Source organism: Stenella coeruleoalba (assembly GCF_951394435.1).
Source record: "Stenella coeruleoalba genome assembly, chromosome: 4".
NCBI lineage: Eukaryota > Metazoa > Chordata > Mammalia > Artiodactyla > Delphinidae > Stenella > Stenella coeruleoalba.
In genome coordinates, this window is record NC_137149.1 from 31,481,585 (window position 1) to 31,501,637 (window position 20,053).

The following is a 20,053-nucleotide window of genomic DNA, read 5'->3' on the forward strand; positions in this document are numbered from 1 at the left end:
GGCGGGGGAGGGACAGTGTGAGCAGGATGTCACACAGTGCCTGGGGAACAGGCTCACGACACTCCCAGGGCGTCACCCGAGAAGAGCTAACCATGCAGCCCCACCACGCTGCCAGAGTGGACCCTGTCACAGTGGCATCTGACGGGGGCAGCTGTCTGTTCCAGGCACCAGCCTGCTCAAAGGTCTGCAGAGAGAGCCCGGACCCCCAGGGGCGAGGGTGACCAAGCCCACCAATCAGGCCTCGGTTACAGTGGGAATGATGAGAGCAACGAAGGAGAGAGGACAGAAGCTGCAGGGCACTGGGGAGGAAGGCACGGCAGAAGCAAGGAGGCTCCCAGCACCAGAGAGCAGCGATGGGGGCGGTGAAGCGCAGCTAGACTCCACAGGCAGTTGACGGAAGCGCTGCTGGGGGCCTGTGCACTGAAAAGACGCTCAGCTGCCCAGGAGGCCCGAGTGGACAACGACGGAGCTGATTCTCTGTTCTAACGCCCCACACATCCTTCTGACGACCCTCTACCGCTCAAACCAGCATTCTGCCAACCTGTCTGAGTGGCACACTTACCTCGGGAATACCAAAAGTGTTTGTAAGGGACCCAAAATTCATGTTGAAATACTACCCCCCAATGCGATGGTATAAGGAGGTGGGGTCTTGTAGGAATTAGGATTAGAAGAGTCACAAGGGTAGAGCTCCCATGAATGGGATCAGTGCTCTTCTCAGAGTCATAAGACAGCCTGTTTCCTCTCTCTGCTCTCTGCCATGGGAGGCAGTCTACAACCAGAAGAGGGCTCGCACAGATACCCAATCATGCTGGCACCCTCAATTTGGACTTTAGCCTCCAGAACTGCGAGAATTATATTTCTGTCATTTATATGCCACCCAATCTATATTGCTGTATTTTTTATGGCAGCCCAAGCTGACCAAGACAGTGTCATCCAGAGAAATTCTCCACAATGAGTTTGTAAAAGGCTGGGCTGAACTGCCTTTATGGCTTGACTCTGCTGCCCGGGGTGGGGCGGGGGGTGGCGGCACTGCACGCACTGTCTCCTCACCCTCCTGGACAATACAATACTTGAGGAGACCAGTTTGGAAAAGACACAAGGTAACGGGAAATCCTTTGCTGCCTGGGGGAGCCTCACTAAAGGCAGGCTGACCGGCACAGGGAGACTGGGATGACAGGGAGGAATCCAAAGTGACAAATGAAAAGACATGGCAGCGAGAGAGGATAATCCAGAATGCCTTCAGGTTTCAAAGAAGAACGGATGCAGTTCTGCCAGCCACTCAGAGCAGGCTAACAGAGGCGGGGTGGCAGGCGTGCATGTGAGCACCCCCTGCGCTGGCTGAATGAGGGCAGAACCTTGAGGTGGCAGAACGGACATGGTAAGAAGCCTGAGGTGTGAGGAGTCCAGACCATAGTGTGGCTTCCTGGGAAACAGCAGCCAGACATGACGCCCAGCACCTCCAGGGTCCTGAGGGCGCCGCCAAGGGCCAAGTAAGAGTACTTCCCCTGTGGGGTCAGACTCCCCTCCAAATTCTACCTCCCAGGTGGCTAGTGATGGTGAAGGTTAAAGGGATTCCATCTGTTTAGAAAAGGACCACTGCTGGTAAGAGGAAAGTAGAAGATAAGAAAATGACTTTCAACTTACAACCAGATACATGGTTCAGTTGAAAATATATCAAAGTGACAGCATGTTTCAGTGAGAAAGACACCATTATGAGGTGGATCACCCACATGTTATATTCTAAAACATTACATTACAAAAAAAACTGCCTTTCAAAGTAGGGCAAAATGCTTCATGCTGTCTTTGAGGTGTAATTAGGCATATTTGTTGATAGATAAACACAGAAGTGTTGGTTTGATCTTGGAGCAAAAGTGAGGCAAATGCCTCCATAAAACACAGAGAAAAGTTTTAATATTTAAAGCAGATTTTGAGGAAGAAAATATGCTTTCATCTCTCTGGAAGAGCTAGTATAAATGTTTTGTTTCAAAAATGACATTCTCAGGAGCAAGCATTTGTAAATGAAGTAATTGAAAACAATTACACTTGCTTTTCATCCAGTCCTATTAAGGCCTGTTTGCCTTTGAAGCAGACATGATAGTTACCTTTCCAGAAATGCGGTAGGTAAGGTAGGCAGGAGGATACATGACATTTTATAACCTTGGACCATGTCCCAAGTCTACTTCTGCAACAGGGAAAATGATTCTTTGTCAATCAACAAAGTATTGAGAAAAAAACATTTCAGACCATTCTTAAGGTTAAAAAAAAAAGGCATCATAACATCACTCAGTAAGGATGGACAAGGCTGTTAACATTCCTTGTCACACAACAGCCTTGTTACTCGTTTCCCTTCTCCTGTCACAATTTTAGAACTTTAGGGAATTTTAAAGGTTTCCTAGCCCTGTGATTTTTACATCTACATCATCATCATCATCATCATGATTATTATTTTAAGCAATAAACCCTTTAACCAGAGATCCAGGATATAAATTCGTGTTGGCCTATGATTGCTCTGGCTGCGACTGTAGTGGGGGGGCTGTCCCAGAGCCACCTCAGAGGGAATCCAGGGTGGCCTGGGAGCACAGTGACAGAGGCACGGGGGCCCAGGGTCAGGCTGATCCACAGAGCCAGAAAACAGAAGCTCCTCCCCTACACCTCATGGCCCATCCCTTCCCACAGACCCTGCGGGAGAACTCCCAGACTCGCTGCACCCAGCCTGGGTCAGGACAGCTACCTCGTTCATACAGCCTGACTGCTTCCATGAGGTACGGCACCAGGAGACGGTTCACAATAAACCCAGGAGTATCCTGTCAGAGGAGAGAGAAAAACAGTAGACAAATGAAATTTCCGTGAACTTTATCTTTTGTAAAGTCACCAGATCACTCCTTCTCACCCTGGACTGTTACCCACATTTATCAAGCTATACATTTTCAAAATGTCTTAAGGTACCAAGACAGTCTCACTTCTATCTCACATGACAGTTTATCCAACAATTATAGTACTCCAGAAGCCCCTACTGCACGGACCCTGAAATAAAGGCAGATAAGGTCACTAGAAAGAGCATGGCTTTGGGGGCAGGCAGATGTGGGCTCGAATTCTAATATTCTCTGACTTTGCATCATTCTGAATCTCAGTTTCATCATCTGTGAAATGGGAATAGTAACTTCCACCTCACAGGCTGTGAAGATAAATCAGAACACATAAAATGCTGTGCATACAGCCCTCCCCTCAAATGGTAGTCCTTTTATTCCTCTTCTCTCCCCCATCCCTTCTAGGAGTCTAGAAAAAGTAACAGTCCACCTTGAACACTCCTTGTAGGAGCACGACCTCCCGGCTGCTCAGGATTTTCTCAGGCTCCAGCGCACAGCACAGGATGGTGGAACTGGGGACAGGTGCCGGGGCAAACAAGCAGATGCTAACAGATCGATGGCCTTTCACAGCTCACTACGGAAGACTCTCTACCCTGATGACTCCTTGTACTGCACATCCTTTCTTCATTTCCCCCCTCATTAAAATGCTTAACCATCTCTCCTGGAGGCCTAGTATGGGGTCTGGATTCTACCTACTGATCTCTTTTGGAAGCTTGTGGGGCAGGCTGGGTTGGTTAACTTTTTGGTGGTATTTATGTGAAGTTGATTTCCACTAAGTAAATGGAGCCCGCTCTTTTAACAAAAGGCTGTGATCCTCCTGCAGGAAGAAATCTGCACCCTGGCCCCAGGTCTTGTGTCCCGTTTCAAGCACACACTGGACACTCCAGAAACATCTGAATTAAAGACGCCCAGCCTCCTGCATTACTCTTCCAACTCACCAGACTGCACACCATAGCCACAGGATTTGTAGCTCCTTTCACCCTGGACAAGCTGAAACCATGCCTACCCCATCTCCCAGGAATACAGAGATGCACAAAAGAGCTTTATCACTTTAACCAAGACTATATTAATATAACCATGTTGATTTAATAACTAGGGCATGGAAGCACTTAAATGTCCATCGACGGATGAATGGATAAAGGAGATGTGGTACATATATACAATGGGATATTACTCAGCTAGAAAAAAAGAAAGGAATAATACCATTTGCAGCACCATGGATGGACCTAGAGAATCTCATACCGAGAGAAATAAGTCAGACAGAGAAAGACAAATATCATGATATTGCTTATATGTGAAATCTAAAAAAGTGGTACAAATGAACTTATTTACAAAACAGAAAGAGTCACAAGTGTAGAAAACAAACTTATGGTTACCGGGGGAAAGTTGGGGGGGTGATAAATTGGGAGACTGGGACTGACAAATACACACTACTATATATAAAATACGTAATTAATAAGGACCTACTGTATAGCACAGGGAACTCTTCTCAATACTCTGTAATGACCTATATGGGAAAAGAATCTAAAAAAGTGGATATAGGTATAACTGATACACTTTGCTGTACAGCGGAAACTAATGAAACGTTGTAAATCAACTATACTCTAATAAAAAAACTTTTTTAAATAACTAGGGCAAAAATGCTTTTCAACTTCAAGAAGTTTATTGTAGAAATTCAGGATGGGGTAGGGTACCTGAATACATGAAGCACACCATATACAAGGTTAGAAATCAGAAAGCAGCCTGGGAAAAATATTTTCTCCATATATAATATATGGAGTTTTAAAATCATTTACATAAAGAGCTCATGGAACTCAATAAGGAAAACATGCTAAAACTCACAAAATATTTAAAGAAATATTCATTAGAACAAAATAGCATGTTGCCAGTAAGACTATTGGCAAGAGGTTTTTTCCCCATTATAATATTCAATGCTGCTGAGGATGCAGAGTGATACTCTCAGTAGAATGTAAAGAGACACAGTCCTTTAATTAAGCAATTTAATTTTATATAATCATACACCTTACATTTTTCATACACATATATTTATTAAATATACTTTATTGTATTTATTACATACCAGGTATTGTTTGTTCTAAGTACTTTACAAATATTAATTCATTTATTCCTCATGATAACCCTGTGAGACAAGTACTATTATTACCTCTACGTGAGGTAGAGGATACTGAGGCACAGAGAGGTTAAGTGACTTGCCCAAGGTTACACATCTAATAAGTGCCAAAGCCAGGATGTGAACCCAGGCAGGCTGGCTCCAGAGTCCATGGCCTTAACCTTTTCACACCACACTTTCCCTGTGAAGTCCTACTAGGACGAAAGACACATTTCAGGCACATTCATGCCATTCTTCTGTGTCGGGTGTTGGTAAGCTACAATCCTGCAGGCCAAATCCAGTTGTAAATAAAGTTTTAGTGGAACACAGCCACACTTCTCTACTGGCATGGTCCATGCAGCAGAATCGAGTAGTTGCAACAGAGACCATAAGCTCTAAAATATTACTATCTGGCCCTTGGCAGAAAAGTTTGCTGACCCTTGTTCTATGTGATCGCCTTCTGTCGTCTGGGTGCCTCAGCAAGAGCTTGAATAACTGACCCCGAAAGACTCCCCAGAAGCCCTAAGGTATCACCTAAAAAGAGATGTAACAAGGGCAATTTTATGAGACCAGAGTTGCCAGGCCTGCATCTGCCATGGCCAGTCTGATGGAAGAACGAATCATCACTCTCCATGCATTAATGACTGTGCTGCTGAAGACCATCCCTGGCTTGTTCCCGCACCTCCATTTTCATACCTGGCTTTTGATCTGCTGCAGGCTGATGCCCTTTCTAACATTATGACTACTTTCTGCCACAAAAAAGCATCAACTGGTAAGAAAAAGTGCAACCATACCCTCTGGTTATTAATGTGATTTTTTTTTAATCCAAAATATTTAAAACCATAAAACTAAACCAAAATAATGAGTGTTAAAAAATGAGATTCCCTAATATAACACTACAGACCTCCACTGGGGGGACTGGCATGTGGAAGACTATTGGGGTCCACATCGACAGATGACTGATTCAGATGATTCATGAACAATTTGAGTTTTCATGGGTTAATACAATATTTGAAGTTTGAGTTCAAACTTGAGACTATTTTAGAAAGCAAAACTATGGTATGAGAAGAACCACAATGGTATTTAAAAGATTACAGTCAACCAGCAATTCCACTCCTGGATATATATCCGAAAAAACAAAAACACTACTTCGAAAAGATACATGCACCCCAATATTCAGAGCAGCACTATTTACAATAACCATGACATGGAAACAACCCAAGTGCCCATCAACATACAACTGGCTTAAGCAGACATGATATATATACAATGCAATACTGCTCAGCCATAAAAAACAATGAAATTTTGCCATTTGCAGCAACATGGATGGACTTGAAGTCAGACAGAGAAAGACAAATACTGTATGATATCACTTATATGTGGAATCTAAAAAATACAACAAACTAGTAAATAGAACAAAAAAGAAGCAGACTCACAGTAACAGAGAACAAACTAGTGGTTACCATGGGGTGGGGACAGGTTAATACAGGGGTGGGAGAATGGGAGATACAAACTACTGGGTATCAGGTAGGCTCAAGGATGTATTGTACAATACGGCGAATATAGCCAATATTTTGTAGTAACTGTAAATGGAAAGTAACCTTTTAAAATTGTTTAAAAATAATTTTTTTAAATAAAATGATTATGGTCAAAAAAGTAGATAACATATTTATAAAAATTTGTAATGGAATTCTGTGACACAATTGTCCTTTCAGAAAAACGGCCAAGTCATGAAGAAGTGCAGTCCCTAAATCTGGGGGGAACTAAAGAGGAACTACAGCAAATGGAGAGACTGAGGGTAATCAAACCAAAGTAGGTGACAGCACCTGGGGATAATTTTACATATAATACCAGGTATCTCAAGAAAGGGGAAAAAGGCCGGAGTCAAGCTTTCCACCCACCACACTTCTTACTGAAAAACAAAACAACACAAACAAAATCATAAGCAACATTCCACTGAGAAACAGCTTCATTTTCTGCTACCTTGGTTGAGGTGGGCTCTACCTCCCTCACACCATTTCCCTAATCACCTGCAGTGTTCTTTCCAAAAGGGAAGGCCCAGTTTTCTGTTCAGGATTCATGTGCCACCAGGCTGTGCCTGACACACAGGGTTCTGTTTCCTCAGGGCCCAGAAGAAGCCGAAGCTGATGGGGTAACAAAAACCACTGATGGAAACACAACCACTCATCAAGAGACAAAAGTCAAGACCCAGAGAGAAATCCGAGTTTTTGATTTAGCTGAAGCCGTGGCTCCATTTGGATCGCAGACTATCCACCTGATGGCCTTGAGCACGGCTAGATGCAACTTGCTCTTTACAGCCTGCGGACAGGCCCGCAGCAAAAGTGGCCCACGTCCCACATCATCCTACTATGGAAGAGTACTACCTGGAATAAGTCAGGTTCTGAGAAAAGTCACCCCCCGGCCTTACCAAGCTATCCATACTCTACCTTGCAGGCAACAGGATGCTTTCCCAGCGTTTTGCTGAAGTCTACCAGAGATTCAAAGGTCTTCTGGCTGGTCATTGGTGTTTTAATGACCTGGAAACGTAAAGCAGAGGAGAGTTATAATCAGAAAGTCAGCAAACAATCTCAACAGAACAGTTCAAGGAAACACTGATCAAATATTGCCACACAGGTGACAAAAATAATTTCAGTTTCAGATTAGAAGGATTTCAAGCCAGAAACAAAACGTCCACTTTAAGATAGTGGACTACGGCAGAACACACAAAATCAAGGCTTAAAATATAAATGTGGGGACTTCCCTGGTGGTGCAGTGGTTAAGAATCGCCTGCCAATGTAGGGGACATGGGTTCGAGCCCTGGTCTGGGAAGATCCCACATGCCACAGAGCAGTTAAGCCCGTGCGCCACAACTACTGAGCCTGCACTCTACAGCCCGTGAGCCACAACGACTGAGCCCGTGTGCTGCAACTGCTGAAGCCCACGGGCCTAGAGCCCGTGCTCCGCAACAAGAGACACCACCGCAATGAGAAGCCCGCACACCGCAACAAAGAGTAGCCCCTGCTCACCACAGCTAGAGAAAGTCCGCGCGCAGCAATGAAGACCCAACGCAGCCAAAAATAATAAATAAATATATTTTAAAAAAACCATACGTGTGTGTGTGTGTGTGTGTGTGTGTGTGTGTGTGTGTGTGTGTATGTGTGCAGGAGAGTTCTACAGGTTTTGTCACTGAGACAGACCTGGGTTCAAATACCAATCACACCACTTACTGGCTCTGTGAGCCTGGGAATGTTTCTTGAAATTGAAATGACATTTAAACCACTCTACCTACCTCAAGGAGTTAAGGTGAGGATGGAATTAGATTAGGAAGTAAAGCATTAAGGGCAGCTCCTACGAGGGCTGAAGTGCTCAGTAAATGCTGGCTTTTATTAGGGTTTTACTTGCTACTGTTAATTATTTCAGGGAGGTAACTGGAAGTCTACTAGAGTGTAACAACTGCCCTTAAAGTACTCTGCATGAAGTCACACCTTCTCTTAGCATACAGATGAGAAGGAGCCTCAGGAAAACAGAGGTGCACTCAGGTCACCCAGGTCCTGTGGACTCTGAGATGAGTAATCCCCCCATTACTGCGCCCTCTCCCACACAGATGCCCCAAAGCCCAACAGCTCCATTTGCCTCAGGACAGGCTCATCCCAGTGGAAGGCTTTCATAACCAGCAAACACCAGCCAATGGCTGGGGCCTGCCACCTGCCAGGCGCCTCAGGAAGGCCCCTGGCTGTCCTCCTGACCTTCTCTATGAGGTGCACTGCCAGAGTATGACTGCTACCCTCCTCACAGTGGCTGCTGGGCTCTACAGAAGTCAGCACCAAGGGCCGCACCTGGCAGTCAACTCTCAGGCGTTGTCAGCAATTAGATTTCAGCAAATGGAGAGAGACCCAGATGAATTTAAACTTAAAAATATATATAAATTAAATATACAATTTAAATGCCAGTTAAAGGACTTCAACCAGAGTCAAAGCAAACAGGCTTGGCTTCTACATCAGACCCTTTATATGAGCCTAGGCAAGTCAAATCAACCCTCTGTGCCTCACCTTTCTTATATGAAATTGGGATGATGACATTTGACACATCCTTCCTCTTTTAAGAGGGCTATATGGTGTAACGAGCTAGTGTCCGTGCAGGATGAAAAGCTCTATATAAATGAAGAGAATCATTATCATTCATGTTTTAATGTGATCACAGCTTGGGGTGTGGGGCTATGTTATGGCACTAAGGGAAGTAAATGAGTGGAAACAGAAAAAAGCACCATGAAGATGGGGTTGAGGAATGGGATGAGATGGGCCAGAAACTGCTCTGCAGGCATCACAAATCAAACAGCAATAGGAGAATTATTCAAGAGGAGGTATAAAACCACCTCCATCAGAACCGTACAGATTGACCTAGGACAAGGGCTGCTAATTATGGAGTTTAAAAAAATAATCTCTTGGCTTAAAGGAGTCAATACTATAGTTTTTGTTTTTTTTTAACAGGAGGGATGCATATTTACTCATTCATTCAACAAACAGCAATGTGCTACATATATTCTGTTCCAACACAGGGTCTGAAAAAATATACATATACACACATCAATTGAGCCCAGCCCCAAGGAAAGAAGAGCCACTCAACTTATGGTTCATTGTGGTGCTTACCACCAGCAACACATACATGAATGCTCAAGTTAAAGAATAAAAGTTGCATAAAGAAGAGCACTTTTGGAAAACACTTTCTAGAAAATGTTAACACTTGCCAAGCATTAACTGTTAACAATCAAGGTGCCATTATTTTCAAAGACACAGATGGACATTATCAGATGAATGCAGTTGAAAACAGTATTAGAGTTTGAAGTAAATCTACAAAATTTGTCTGTATCTTCGAAACACATTATGTGCATGATATGGTAACCAAAAAAGTAATTAGTCCCTAAGTACTGAAATGCTGAAAATTCCATTCCACTTCCTTGCTCTTTTTTGTATAAGGAGAAATGCTGTTTCTTCTAATTCCCTGTGCCCCTCCCTTTCATTCCTTAACTTCTTCAAAAACAGCCTTAGGGGTTGGCAGTAAATTGGAAGAAACTAAGAAGCAATGTTAGTGGAACAGATAATTCCTATTGCAAGATGGGTCAGAGTCGTCCTTGAAAGAGAACTGTAAGAAAACGTAGTCACCCTTAAACTAGATGCTAATGCTTATGTTGTAGGGGGAGGGGACACGGGAGGGGAAGGGGCCTGGAGGAGAAGGCAGCAGTGGAGAAAAAGACCCCACCGCGTGCCCAGGGAGCCCGGGCCAGTCTCCGGAGGCCTGCCTGGATCCACAGCCCCACGCTTCGCGCATGGCAGTAACTCCGCAGCCTCCGCACAAATGCTACTTTAATAGCAGCTGCTCCTCAGATCCTGTAATGAGCTCCCCTATTAATGGCAAGTTGCCACATTTCAGGTGCAAATTATCTACAGTGACTCCACCTCCCTGGTATCTAAGACTCCAAGCAAGCAAGCAGAAGCAGCCCAAACAGGTACGCTGGCAGCCCTCCCTGGCCACTTTCCTCCACCTCCCAGGTTTGAGGTCGGGAGGTTCAAGGCTACTGGAAGCTGCTTTTTAATTTTTTTTTCAACACCTTTATTGGAGTATAATTGCTTTACAATGGTGTGCTAGTTTCTGCTGTGTAACAAAGTGAATCAGCTTTACATATACATATATCCCCGTATCCCCTCCCTCTTGCGTCTCCCTCCCCCCCACCCTCCCTATCCCACGCCTCTAGGTGGTCACAAAGCACCGAGCTGATCTCCCTGTGCTATGCGGCTGCTTCCCACTAGCTGCTTTAATAGGTCTGATTATAACACACGGGAGCTGTGCCTCCCCTGGTGACAATATCAAGGCCCTGTTACCTGGGGCTGAATTCACCCCGGGAACAGTGGTCAGGGCATATTACAGCGGCTCCTGTGGGAAACCAAGCTTCTAATAGAATTCCACATCCAGCCTAGACAAACTGACCTGGACAAGACAATATGAACATGGGTGGCTCTCCCCTCCGTGGTCTCATCAAGCTAGTGGTCTTTAGTGCTGCCTTCCCAGTCTGATGCCTCTCTCTACACTACCTATCAGCTATGGCACAAACAAGTAAGTGACATTCCACAAAGTTAACAGCCCTCCTGGACATCACTGGTCAGAACGCAGGGCTGCAAAGAAACAAAGCACAGGGGCCTTCCTAGATATTAGGTGCTGTTTCTTCCTTTGGCTCTGAAAGGAGAGTCTGGCCAGAGAAACCCAAGCACAAGGACAACCCTCCACCCTGCCACTAAAATCTATCCAGTGCAATCCCCAGTGGCAGGGAGGATGTGACTCACAGAAGCAGGGCTGAGGGCTGGCAGGGCAAAAGCACGTACGCACAAGCAGACACCCACTGACCTCCACAAGTTTCATCAGGGGCACTGGGTTGAAGAAATGGAGCCCGGCAAATCGGTCCTGTCTGGTGGTGGCATTGGCTATGCTTGTGATCTGCAAAGAGGAAGTGTTGCTGGCAAAGATTGTGTGTCTGTGGAGAGAAAGACAGTAAAGTATTGAAATGAGTCCCATCTTTGGAAAGTCAGGACTCCTCTCAGGTGCAACACACAAGGTGACTGCTTACTGTCCAGGTCCTGTCCTTTCCTGACCCTAGAGGAAATCAGGGAAAAGACACAGCTTCACACAAGAGGCTGGAATCAGTGACCTGTTTCATTTAAATTTTGAAATTTTAAATTCAGAAGTTACCTGTTCCAAAAGCCTACGTAGTCTTTACCAAACCTTCCTTAATTTTAGGGAGCAAAATTTCTCCTGGCTACTTGCATTGTTTAATTCACACAGTATGTGAGAAACAAAAGGAGGCAACAACGTCAGTCACAAGATGAAACTCCAAGTGAACAAAGACTAAGGAAAAACAGGATGCATCACAGACACTCAAAATAAGCAAAAAACTGTGAAGAAACACCTGAATCCTTAACAAGAAACATCTGACATAAACATGAACTACAATCTTTTCCCCTCAAGTGAAAAGCTTTACTTTTCCATTGACTGGGAATTCAAATGAAAACAGAAAAAAACCAACATGGTCCAAAAGAAGTTTTAAGGTTATACTAGTAGACTTGGGGAAGGAAGGATACACGTATACACATGATAAATGTAGTTCAAGGCACTCTTATTATTATAAAATCTCCTTAAAAAAGCAGTACCATCTTCTTTTGAGTATATAAAATATTAAATTATTAATTTAAAAAATCCATACTGACTTAAACCCAATTTAATTTTTTAAGACCTCAGTAAAGTGGGGTGCCAAAGGCAGGACAGGCAAATATTTAAAGAGACAGGCAAGACTTACGAGCTTTCCTACAGCACCACCTCGTGGATAAATGTACACAAAATGGCCTAATGCTAAGTACAACCACAAGAGCCTGGTCACAGCGCAGGAAGGGGAGTGGTTCCTTACGACCAGATTGGGGGGTTCCTGCTTGCTCAAAAGGCAATACTACAATCTGCCTGAAATCAGGGGCAAGTGGGAAGGAGAAGGGAAGGGAGAAGAAACTAGTAATTTGGGAAGAGGAGAGAAGAGTGAGGTGAAAGCAGCTGGTGTGCTAGGTGGTGGCTACCAGAGGCTGAAGGAGGACCCTTCGTGTGCTCAGCCCAGGAAAGCACTTCACTTTTTTTTAAAAATTTTTGTTGGGGTATAGTTGATTTACAATATTGTGTTAGTTTCAGGTGCACAGCAAAGTAAATCAGTCATACATATATGTATACCCACTCTTTTTTAGATTCTTTTCCCATATAGGCCATTACAGAGTATTGAGTAGAGTTCCCAGTGCTACACAGTAGGTCCTTATTAGTTTTCTATTTTATATATAGCAGTGTGTATGTGTCAGTCCCAATCTTCCAATTTATCCCTCCTTGCCCCTTACTCCCCCACCCCATAACCATAAGTGTATTTTCGACATCTGTAACTCTATTTCTGTTTTGTAGATAAGTTCATTTGTAACCTTTTTTTAGATTCTACATATAAGTGATATCATATTTGTCTTTCTCTGACTTCACTCAGTATGACAATCTCTAGGTCCATCCATGTTGCTGCAAATGGCATTATTTCATCCTTTTTTATGGCTGACTAATATTCCATTGTATATATGAACCACATCTTCTTTATCCATTCCTCTGTTGATGGGCATTCAGGTTGCTTCCATGTGTTGGCTATTGTGAATAGTGCTGCAATGAACATTGGGGTGCATGTATCTTTTTGAATTAAGGTTTTCTCTGGATATATGGCCAGGAGTGGGATTGCTGGATCATATGGTAGCTCTATTTTTAGTTTTTTAAGGAACCTCCATACTGTTCTCCATAGTGGCTGTACCAGTGTACATTCCCACCAACAGTGTAGGAGGGTTCCCTTTTCCCCACACCCTCTTGAGCATTTATTGTTTGTGGATTTTTTTGACGATGGTCATTCTGACCCGTATGCGGTGATACCTCATTGTAGTTTTGATGTGCAATTCTCTAATAATTAGTGATGTTGAGCATCTTTTCATGCACTTTTTAACCATCTGTATGTCTTCTCTGGAGAAATGTCTACTTAGATCTTCCACCCATTTTTTGACTGGGTTGGTATTTTTTTGATACTGAGCTGAATGAGCTGTTTGTATATTTTGGAGATTAATCCCTTGTCGGTTGCTTCATTTGCAAATATTTTTTCCCATTCTGAGGGTTGTCTTTTCATTTTGTTTACAGTTTTCTTTGCTGTGTAAAAGCTTTTAAGTTTCATCAGGTCCCATTTGTTTATTTTCGTTTTAATTTTCATTACTCTAGTAGGTGGACTGAAAAAGATCTTGCTGTGATTTACAGATCAATGGAACAGGATAGAAAGTCCAGAGATAAACTCATGTATCTGTGGTCACGTAATCTATGACAAAGGATGCAAGAATATACAACGGAGAAAAGACAGTCTCTTTAATAAGTGGTGCTGGGAAAACTGGACAGCTACATGTAAAAGAATGAAATTAGACCACATCCCAGCAATTCCACTACTGGGCATATATATACCCAGAGAAAACCATAATTCAAAAAGACACATGCACTCCAATGTTCACTGCAGCACTATCTACAACAGCCAAGTCATGGAAGCAACCTAAATGCCCATCGACAGACAAATGGATAAAGAAGATGTGGTACATACAATGGAATATTACTCAGCCGTAAAAAGGAATGAAACTGGGTCATCTGTAGAGATGCGGATGGACCTAGAGTGTGTCACACAGAGTGAAGTAAGTCAGAAAGAGAAAAACAAATATCGTGTATTAACACATATATGTGGAATCTAGAAAAATGGTACAGATGAACCGGTTTGCAAGGCAGAAATAGAGACACAGATGTACAGAACAAATGTATGGACACCAAAGGGGGAAAGTGGTGGGGGTGGTGGGGTGGGGGTGGTGGTGTGATGAATTGGGAGATTGGGATTGACATGTATACACTGATGTGTATAAAATGGATGACTAATAAGAACCTGCTGTATAAAAATAAATAAAATTAAAAAAAAGAAAATTATAAAGAAATCAATATAAAGCAAGATGCTATTAAAAAAATAGATAAGCTGCTGTATAAAAAAAACCACAAAAAAATAAAGCAGATTCTCAATCTAGTCCATTAAAAAAATAAATAAAAGCACACAAAAATGACTGCAAAAAAAAACCCCAAAACAATGAAATTAGAATACACCCTAACACCATACACAAAAATAAACTCAAAATGGATTAAAGACCTAAATGTAAGACTGGACACTATAAAACTCTTAGAGGAAAGCACAGGCAGAACACTCTCTGACATAAACAGCATTTCACCTTTACAGCACAAGAACACTGACCTTTCTCAAACAACTTCTAAGTTGGCCAACTTAAAGGCCAGCTGGAGGGGCCTGTCGTTTAAAAAAATAAAAAGACTTTTTTTAAGGTTTAAAATTCTAGTTTTCAAAGTTTCTTGCTTTTTGGTCTGGGGAAAATAATATAAATTATCCTGTCACATAATATAAACCATCCCCCATCACAGAAGGCAAGGAGACCCTCTGCAGTAACAAGGAGTGGCTGACATGCCCTGAAGCACAGCAGCAGGGTCTCCACAACCCAAGGCTGTGCTAGCAGGGGTTCCACACCACCCTTAAGAAAAGAAAGGGCTATCTCAAAGGTGAGGGTTACACACTCATCTTTGATGAGTGTGGCACCTTTTTATAGGACATTTGAAGGGCAACTCATCTGCAAAAAGGGGAAACAAAGGCACACTGACTGGAGAGCACGTTTCGTCAAACAATGAAGTTACAGTCGGCCCTCAGGATCCACAGGTTCCGCCAACCCGGATCAAAAATATTCCCCCAAAAAAATTCCAAAAAGCGAAACTTGGACTTGCTTGTGATTTACATAGCATTTACATTGATGTGGACCATTTTTTAAAAAGTCTTTACTGAATTTATTACAATACTGCTTCTGCTGTTCATGTGTTTTGGTTTTTTTTGGTCCGCGAGGCATGTGGGATCTTAGCTCCCCGACCAGGGATCGAACCTGCACCCCCTGCACTGGAAGGCAAAGTCTTAACCACTGGACTGCCAGGGAAGTCTACATAGCATTTACATTGTATCAGATATTATAAGTAATCTAGAGATGATTTAAAGTATATGGGGGATTGCGTAGATTACATGCAAATACTACAACACTTTATGTAAGGGACTCGAGCATCCTCAGATTTTCGTATTCCCAGGGGGTCCTGGAACCAACCCCGACAGATACAGAAGGAAGACTGTACATCAGTGCCCAGTGCCGAGTGTCTCCAACCCAGGACATTCCCAGCACACATATTACCAGAAGGAGAAAGATGTCTCCTGCCGACAGACCTCCACCGCCACCTCTCCCAATCGGCCAGGCTGGCTCTGCTACTAACAGTGTCTCACACTGCCTTCCTTCAACACAAACACGATATATGTACACATTATCTTCCACAAAAAAGCACACTCTCACATTTTCCTTGAAACACTTGACTCTCTAGGACCATCTTTTGTTTTTCCCTTTCTGATAGTCACGTACCAAAAAACTTTCCTCTGAAATGCACTAACAGAAAATCAACAGCACAAGCATGATGGTCACTGGCAACACCCCCAGGTGTGAAGAAGACTAGAGGAGGTGGTGGACTGTGGTGGAGGAGAGCCCATGCTTTGTTGAAAGGGGGGAGCCAGGACTCAGCTGGGGTGGGCCATGGGCCCTAAGGAAGCTTTTCATCTGCATGTCTTATACTGCAGCTAGGGAATTTGTGCTCTCTTCCAGGATGCAACTGTTTTATCAGGGCTTCCAAGTGGATCTTTATCACTAGAATATATTTTCGTCTCCCATTATAAGGATCTAACTGCAAAATTAAGCAGTAAAGTATCTCAATCAAGCTGTTTTATCAATAAAAAAAAACACAACAACAACAATTCAGCAAACATTCAATAAAGGCGGTGATCTAAAATGAAGACAAGAGTGTGGAGAAGGATGGCTGGGGCCAGAAGCAAAGTCACATCTACGGCGTGCCTACTACTGGTCCTGTCACGTGTCACATCTGTTTTATTACGTAAACTTAGGTGAAAGAGGCTAGTATAGTGCCTGACATACAGAAGCTCTCCGGAAATGTGAGCTGAGTTACACGAGTTTCCCAAACAACCCTGTGCAATAGGTACCACTACCCCTATTTCACGGACAGGGCAACTAGTCTTAGAGTTAGGACTGGGAAGGTCTTGGAAATTATTTACCCCTAACTCCTGAACTCAAATTACAGATGATAAAACTGAGAGCCAGAAGGGGTTCATGACTGTCCAAGGTCAGAGAGGGAAGTGGGGGGGGGGGGCTGGCACCAGGCCCCAGGCCACCTGACGTTCCCCTAACAGTCCTTCCCTTACTCGACGCTGACAAAAGAGGGCAGTCAGACCCGTCACTGTCACGAGGGAATGACCAACATTCCAATAAAGACCAAACTGCTTGACAATACTCCCTTTTCTGGGGGTGGGTGTTTCACTGACTCAGAGGGCTCCCCGCTGACTTGGGAGTCAACGCCCCTACCAAGACAGCCTTCTGTTTCTGTAGATGGTGCTGCAGCCCCTAAATGCCCGTGTAAAGCACATAAGCATGCTCGTCAGCAGAGTGACACACAGGTGACAGAAAGACAGGCCTCTTCTCTTTGTCAGGACAGGGCCTCTCCAGCCACCAGACCATAGAGCTCTAAGGGCTGACAACCCAGCAGCCTGGTATGCAAGTGTTTCTCTTTAGCCGGTGCTCACTGGTGGCTGCCTAAGAATTACTGTTGTCATATAATCTTATTTGACTTTGAGTCCCAACCAAGAAGGGTGAAGCGTGGCCAGGCAAACCACAAGAAGAGCATGAATGAATACATCAGGTGTCAGTATCACCAAGAGCCACACGCAGAACTAGAGCTGCACATGTGCACAGCTTGCTGACACTGCAGATAGTCCTGAGCCCGGCGGCCCTGTGCCTGACCTGCATGAGGCTGGCTCTCTTCTCCCACCCTTTGCCAGGAAGCTGGGTAAGAACTCAGTGCTCCTTAAAGGCTCCCAAGAGTGTTGTGATTTAACCCACAGAAAGCTCAAAGCAGGAGGGTCCTCGAAAACTGTGTAGACAGAGAAGCAGTCCCTTCAATTACATCATTCTGTTGGTTCTACCCAAAAGAGGGGACACACCAAACTGCTCTGAGGTTGTTCAGCAGACATTTAAGGACATGTCCGAGTGCCTCCATCCTCTGGCCTGGGAGGGCCCAAGACAAAGACGCTGCAAGAGATGAAGGCCTGTCCCTGGAAGGGCCCTCCATTTCACATGGGAAATTCCACCCTAATTTGGGGACAAGGATCAGATGAGGGCAGCCCAAGCCTCGGGAAGCAAACTGGGGGTGGAGGATGGAGAACAAAGGAAACAGTATCAGCTCTTCTGGAAACAGCTGTAGGGTAATAAAAAGTCTTAGTGTCAGAAGACTCTTTCCCAGGAGAAAAGCCCAAGCGCCCAGGAGGAAGCCCCCAGACCCTACAAGATCTCCCAGAGATCACGTACTCGGAAGCAAACTTGTCCAGCCTCTTGAAGAGCTCGCTCTTCACGCTCAGATTCTCTACAATGGCCTCCACCACCAGGTCTGTGCTGTGGACCACGGATGCTGCGTCCACGCTGGTCAATATGCTGCTCAGGGTCTTCTCCATGAACTCATCGCCAGCCTAATGCAGTGGAGTAAGAAGAGAACAGTCACTGGGCTCACTAGAAAACGGTGTGTGACTTGCTGCTAAGGCGAGAGGAGAGAGGAGGGCGAGGATACCCCAGACACAACCTGAATGTGTCCTGAAATTCTGAGAAATAAAACTCCCTACGTTTCTTCTTAGGGCAGACAGCATCTCAATATACTTCTGGACACCAGGGCAAGAATCAGCCTGTGCACAATCCCAACTGCTGGTCAGCACACTGTCGTGTGTCAGTCATAATCTTTGAAGCTCTTAGTCAGCTCTGCTCCAGTCACTAAACTGTTTGTTCACAGCACCTGTGTTGGCCTGTTCTATCTGTTCCGAGTGAACAGCCAGCCAGCCATGTACTGTTCCATGACGGGCTTCTTGGAAGCCTGTAATTTGTCTTCCGGAAAAGGGTAAAGGCTGAGCTCAGCCCCATCCATGAGTCTGAGGGGTGGTGCTGACTATATCCCTCTAGTAGGAGGCAGGGAAGAGCCCAGTAAGGGCAGGAGCGAGGAATAAGAAAGCTGAACTCAGCAGTCGCTCGTCAAATAATGATCGCCCATCACGTGCCGGCAACGGGTGGTTCAGAAGCACGCCAGACACAGTTTCTGCTCTAAAAGAGCTCACAGTCCTGTCTTTTCCTCATTTGTGCCTCCAGGTTTCCATGAAGAGACCTCAGTCAGGGCAGAAGCAGACAGTGCCCCTATCAGCTGCCATTTTACTTCAAAATGTCATTTGCCCGTGAGGATTCAAAATGGTCACAATCAGCTAAAGGCATCCAAAGTCATCAGGAAATAAACAACTCTCAGAGCCGTTCAACAGAAATATAACGCAAGACGACAGGTGATTTAAAATGTCTACTGGTTGCATTTTAACAAGCGAAAAGAAACAGGTAAAATTAATTTTATTTAACCCCAATATTTCTCATGGACTATTTAGTGATTACGTTATTATACTGGCCTAAAGTTAGGCCTATTATACTGGCCTAAGGTTTCAATTCAAACAAATTGAAAAAGCAAGCAAAGGCGAGAGCACCCTCACAAATGTGAAGTGGTCAGAGGACTGGTCTTGAGGACATGGACGACAAGAAATTACCTTGGGGTTTTCTGCAAACTTCTTCTTGGCCACTTTCCGAAGGCTTTCCTCAATTCCCTTTCTAGATTTTGCCAGGATGTCCTCTGTTTGGTCCACCAACACTACTGTGTGGCCAGTTGCTGCAGCAACCTGGAGCAAAAAAAAAAAAAAAAGCAAGAAAACATAAAAGTTAAAAAAAAAAAAACAAACAGTAGATGGGAATTCCCTGGTGGTCCAGTGGTTAGGACTCAGCGCTTTCACCACTGGGGTTCAATCCCTGGTTGCGGAACTAAGATCCTGCAAGCCGTGTGGCGTGGCTCAAAACAAAAACAAAGAAACAGTAAAGTTTCATATTCTACATGAACTCTAACACCATTCTACTCAAAATACCGAATAAACATAATAAGCCAACAGTAATTAAATACACACTTCTTACTTCTTCCCAGGCACTGCTCTAAACCCTTAACACGATGACAATTCTCCAAACAACCTTACAAGGTTAAGAAATGTGCCCATGGTCACACAATAGGTAGGCCGCAGAGCTGGGATCTGAATCAAGGTTCCGAAGGCCACACTGTAACCACTACCCCGGGCTGCGCTGTCCAACACAGAAGCCACTAGCCACACAGGACTATTTAAATTAACTGAAATTAAGTAAAATTAAAAACTCAGCTCCTCAGTTGCACCAGTCCTATCCCAAGTGTTCAACAGCCCATTCACAGAGCACCTACTCCCTCCCCAACCACCTTGCTTCCT

At 44.2% G+C, this 20,053-nt stretch overlaps 1 protein-coding gene across 2 annotated transcripts in view; it reads right to left on the minus strand.

Moving 5' to 3' along the window:
- Positions 1 to 20,053, minus strand: part of HADH (hydroxyacyl-CoA dehydrogenase) — a 47,697-nt gene that overhangs the window by 4,783 nt on the left and 22,861 nt on the right. For both annotated transcript variants that reach the window (XM_079920324.1, XM_079920323.1), the window contains exons 2-6: positions 19,319 to 19,447; positions 18,060 to 18,217; positions 11,374 to 11,500; positions 7,425 to 7,514; positions 2,732 to 2,804 (exon numbers count right to left, since the gene is read on the minus strand). In XM_079920324.1, the coding sequence (XP_079776450.1) occupies positions 2,732 to 2,804; positions 7,425 to 7,514; positions 11,374 to 11,500; positions 18,060 to 18,217; positions 19,319 to 19,447 (577 nt within the window). The remainder of the gene's footprint in view (positions 1 to 2,731; positions 2,805 to 7,424; positions 7,515 to 11,373; positions 11,501 to 18,059; positions 18,218 to 19,318; positions 19,448 to 20,053) is intronic.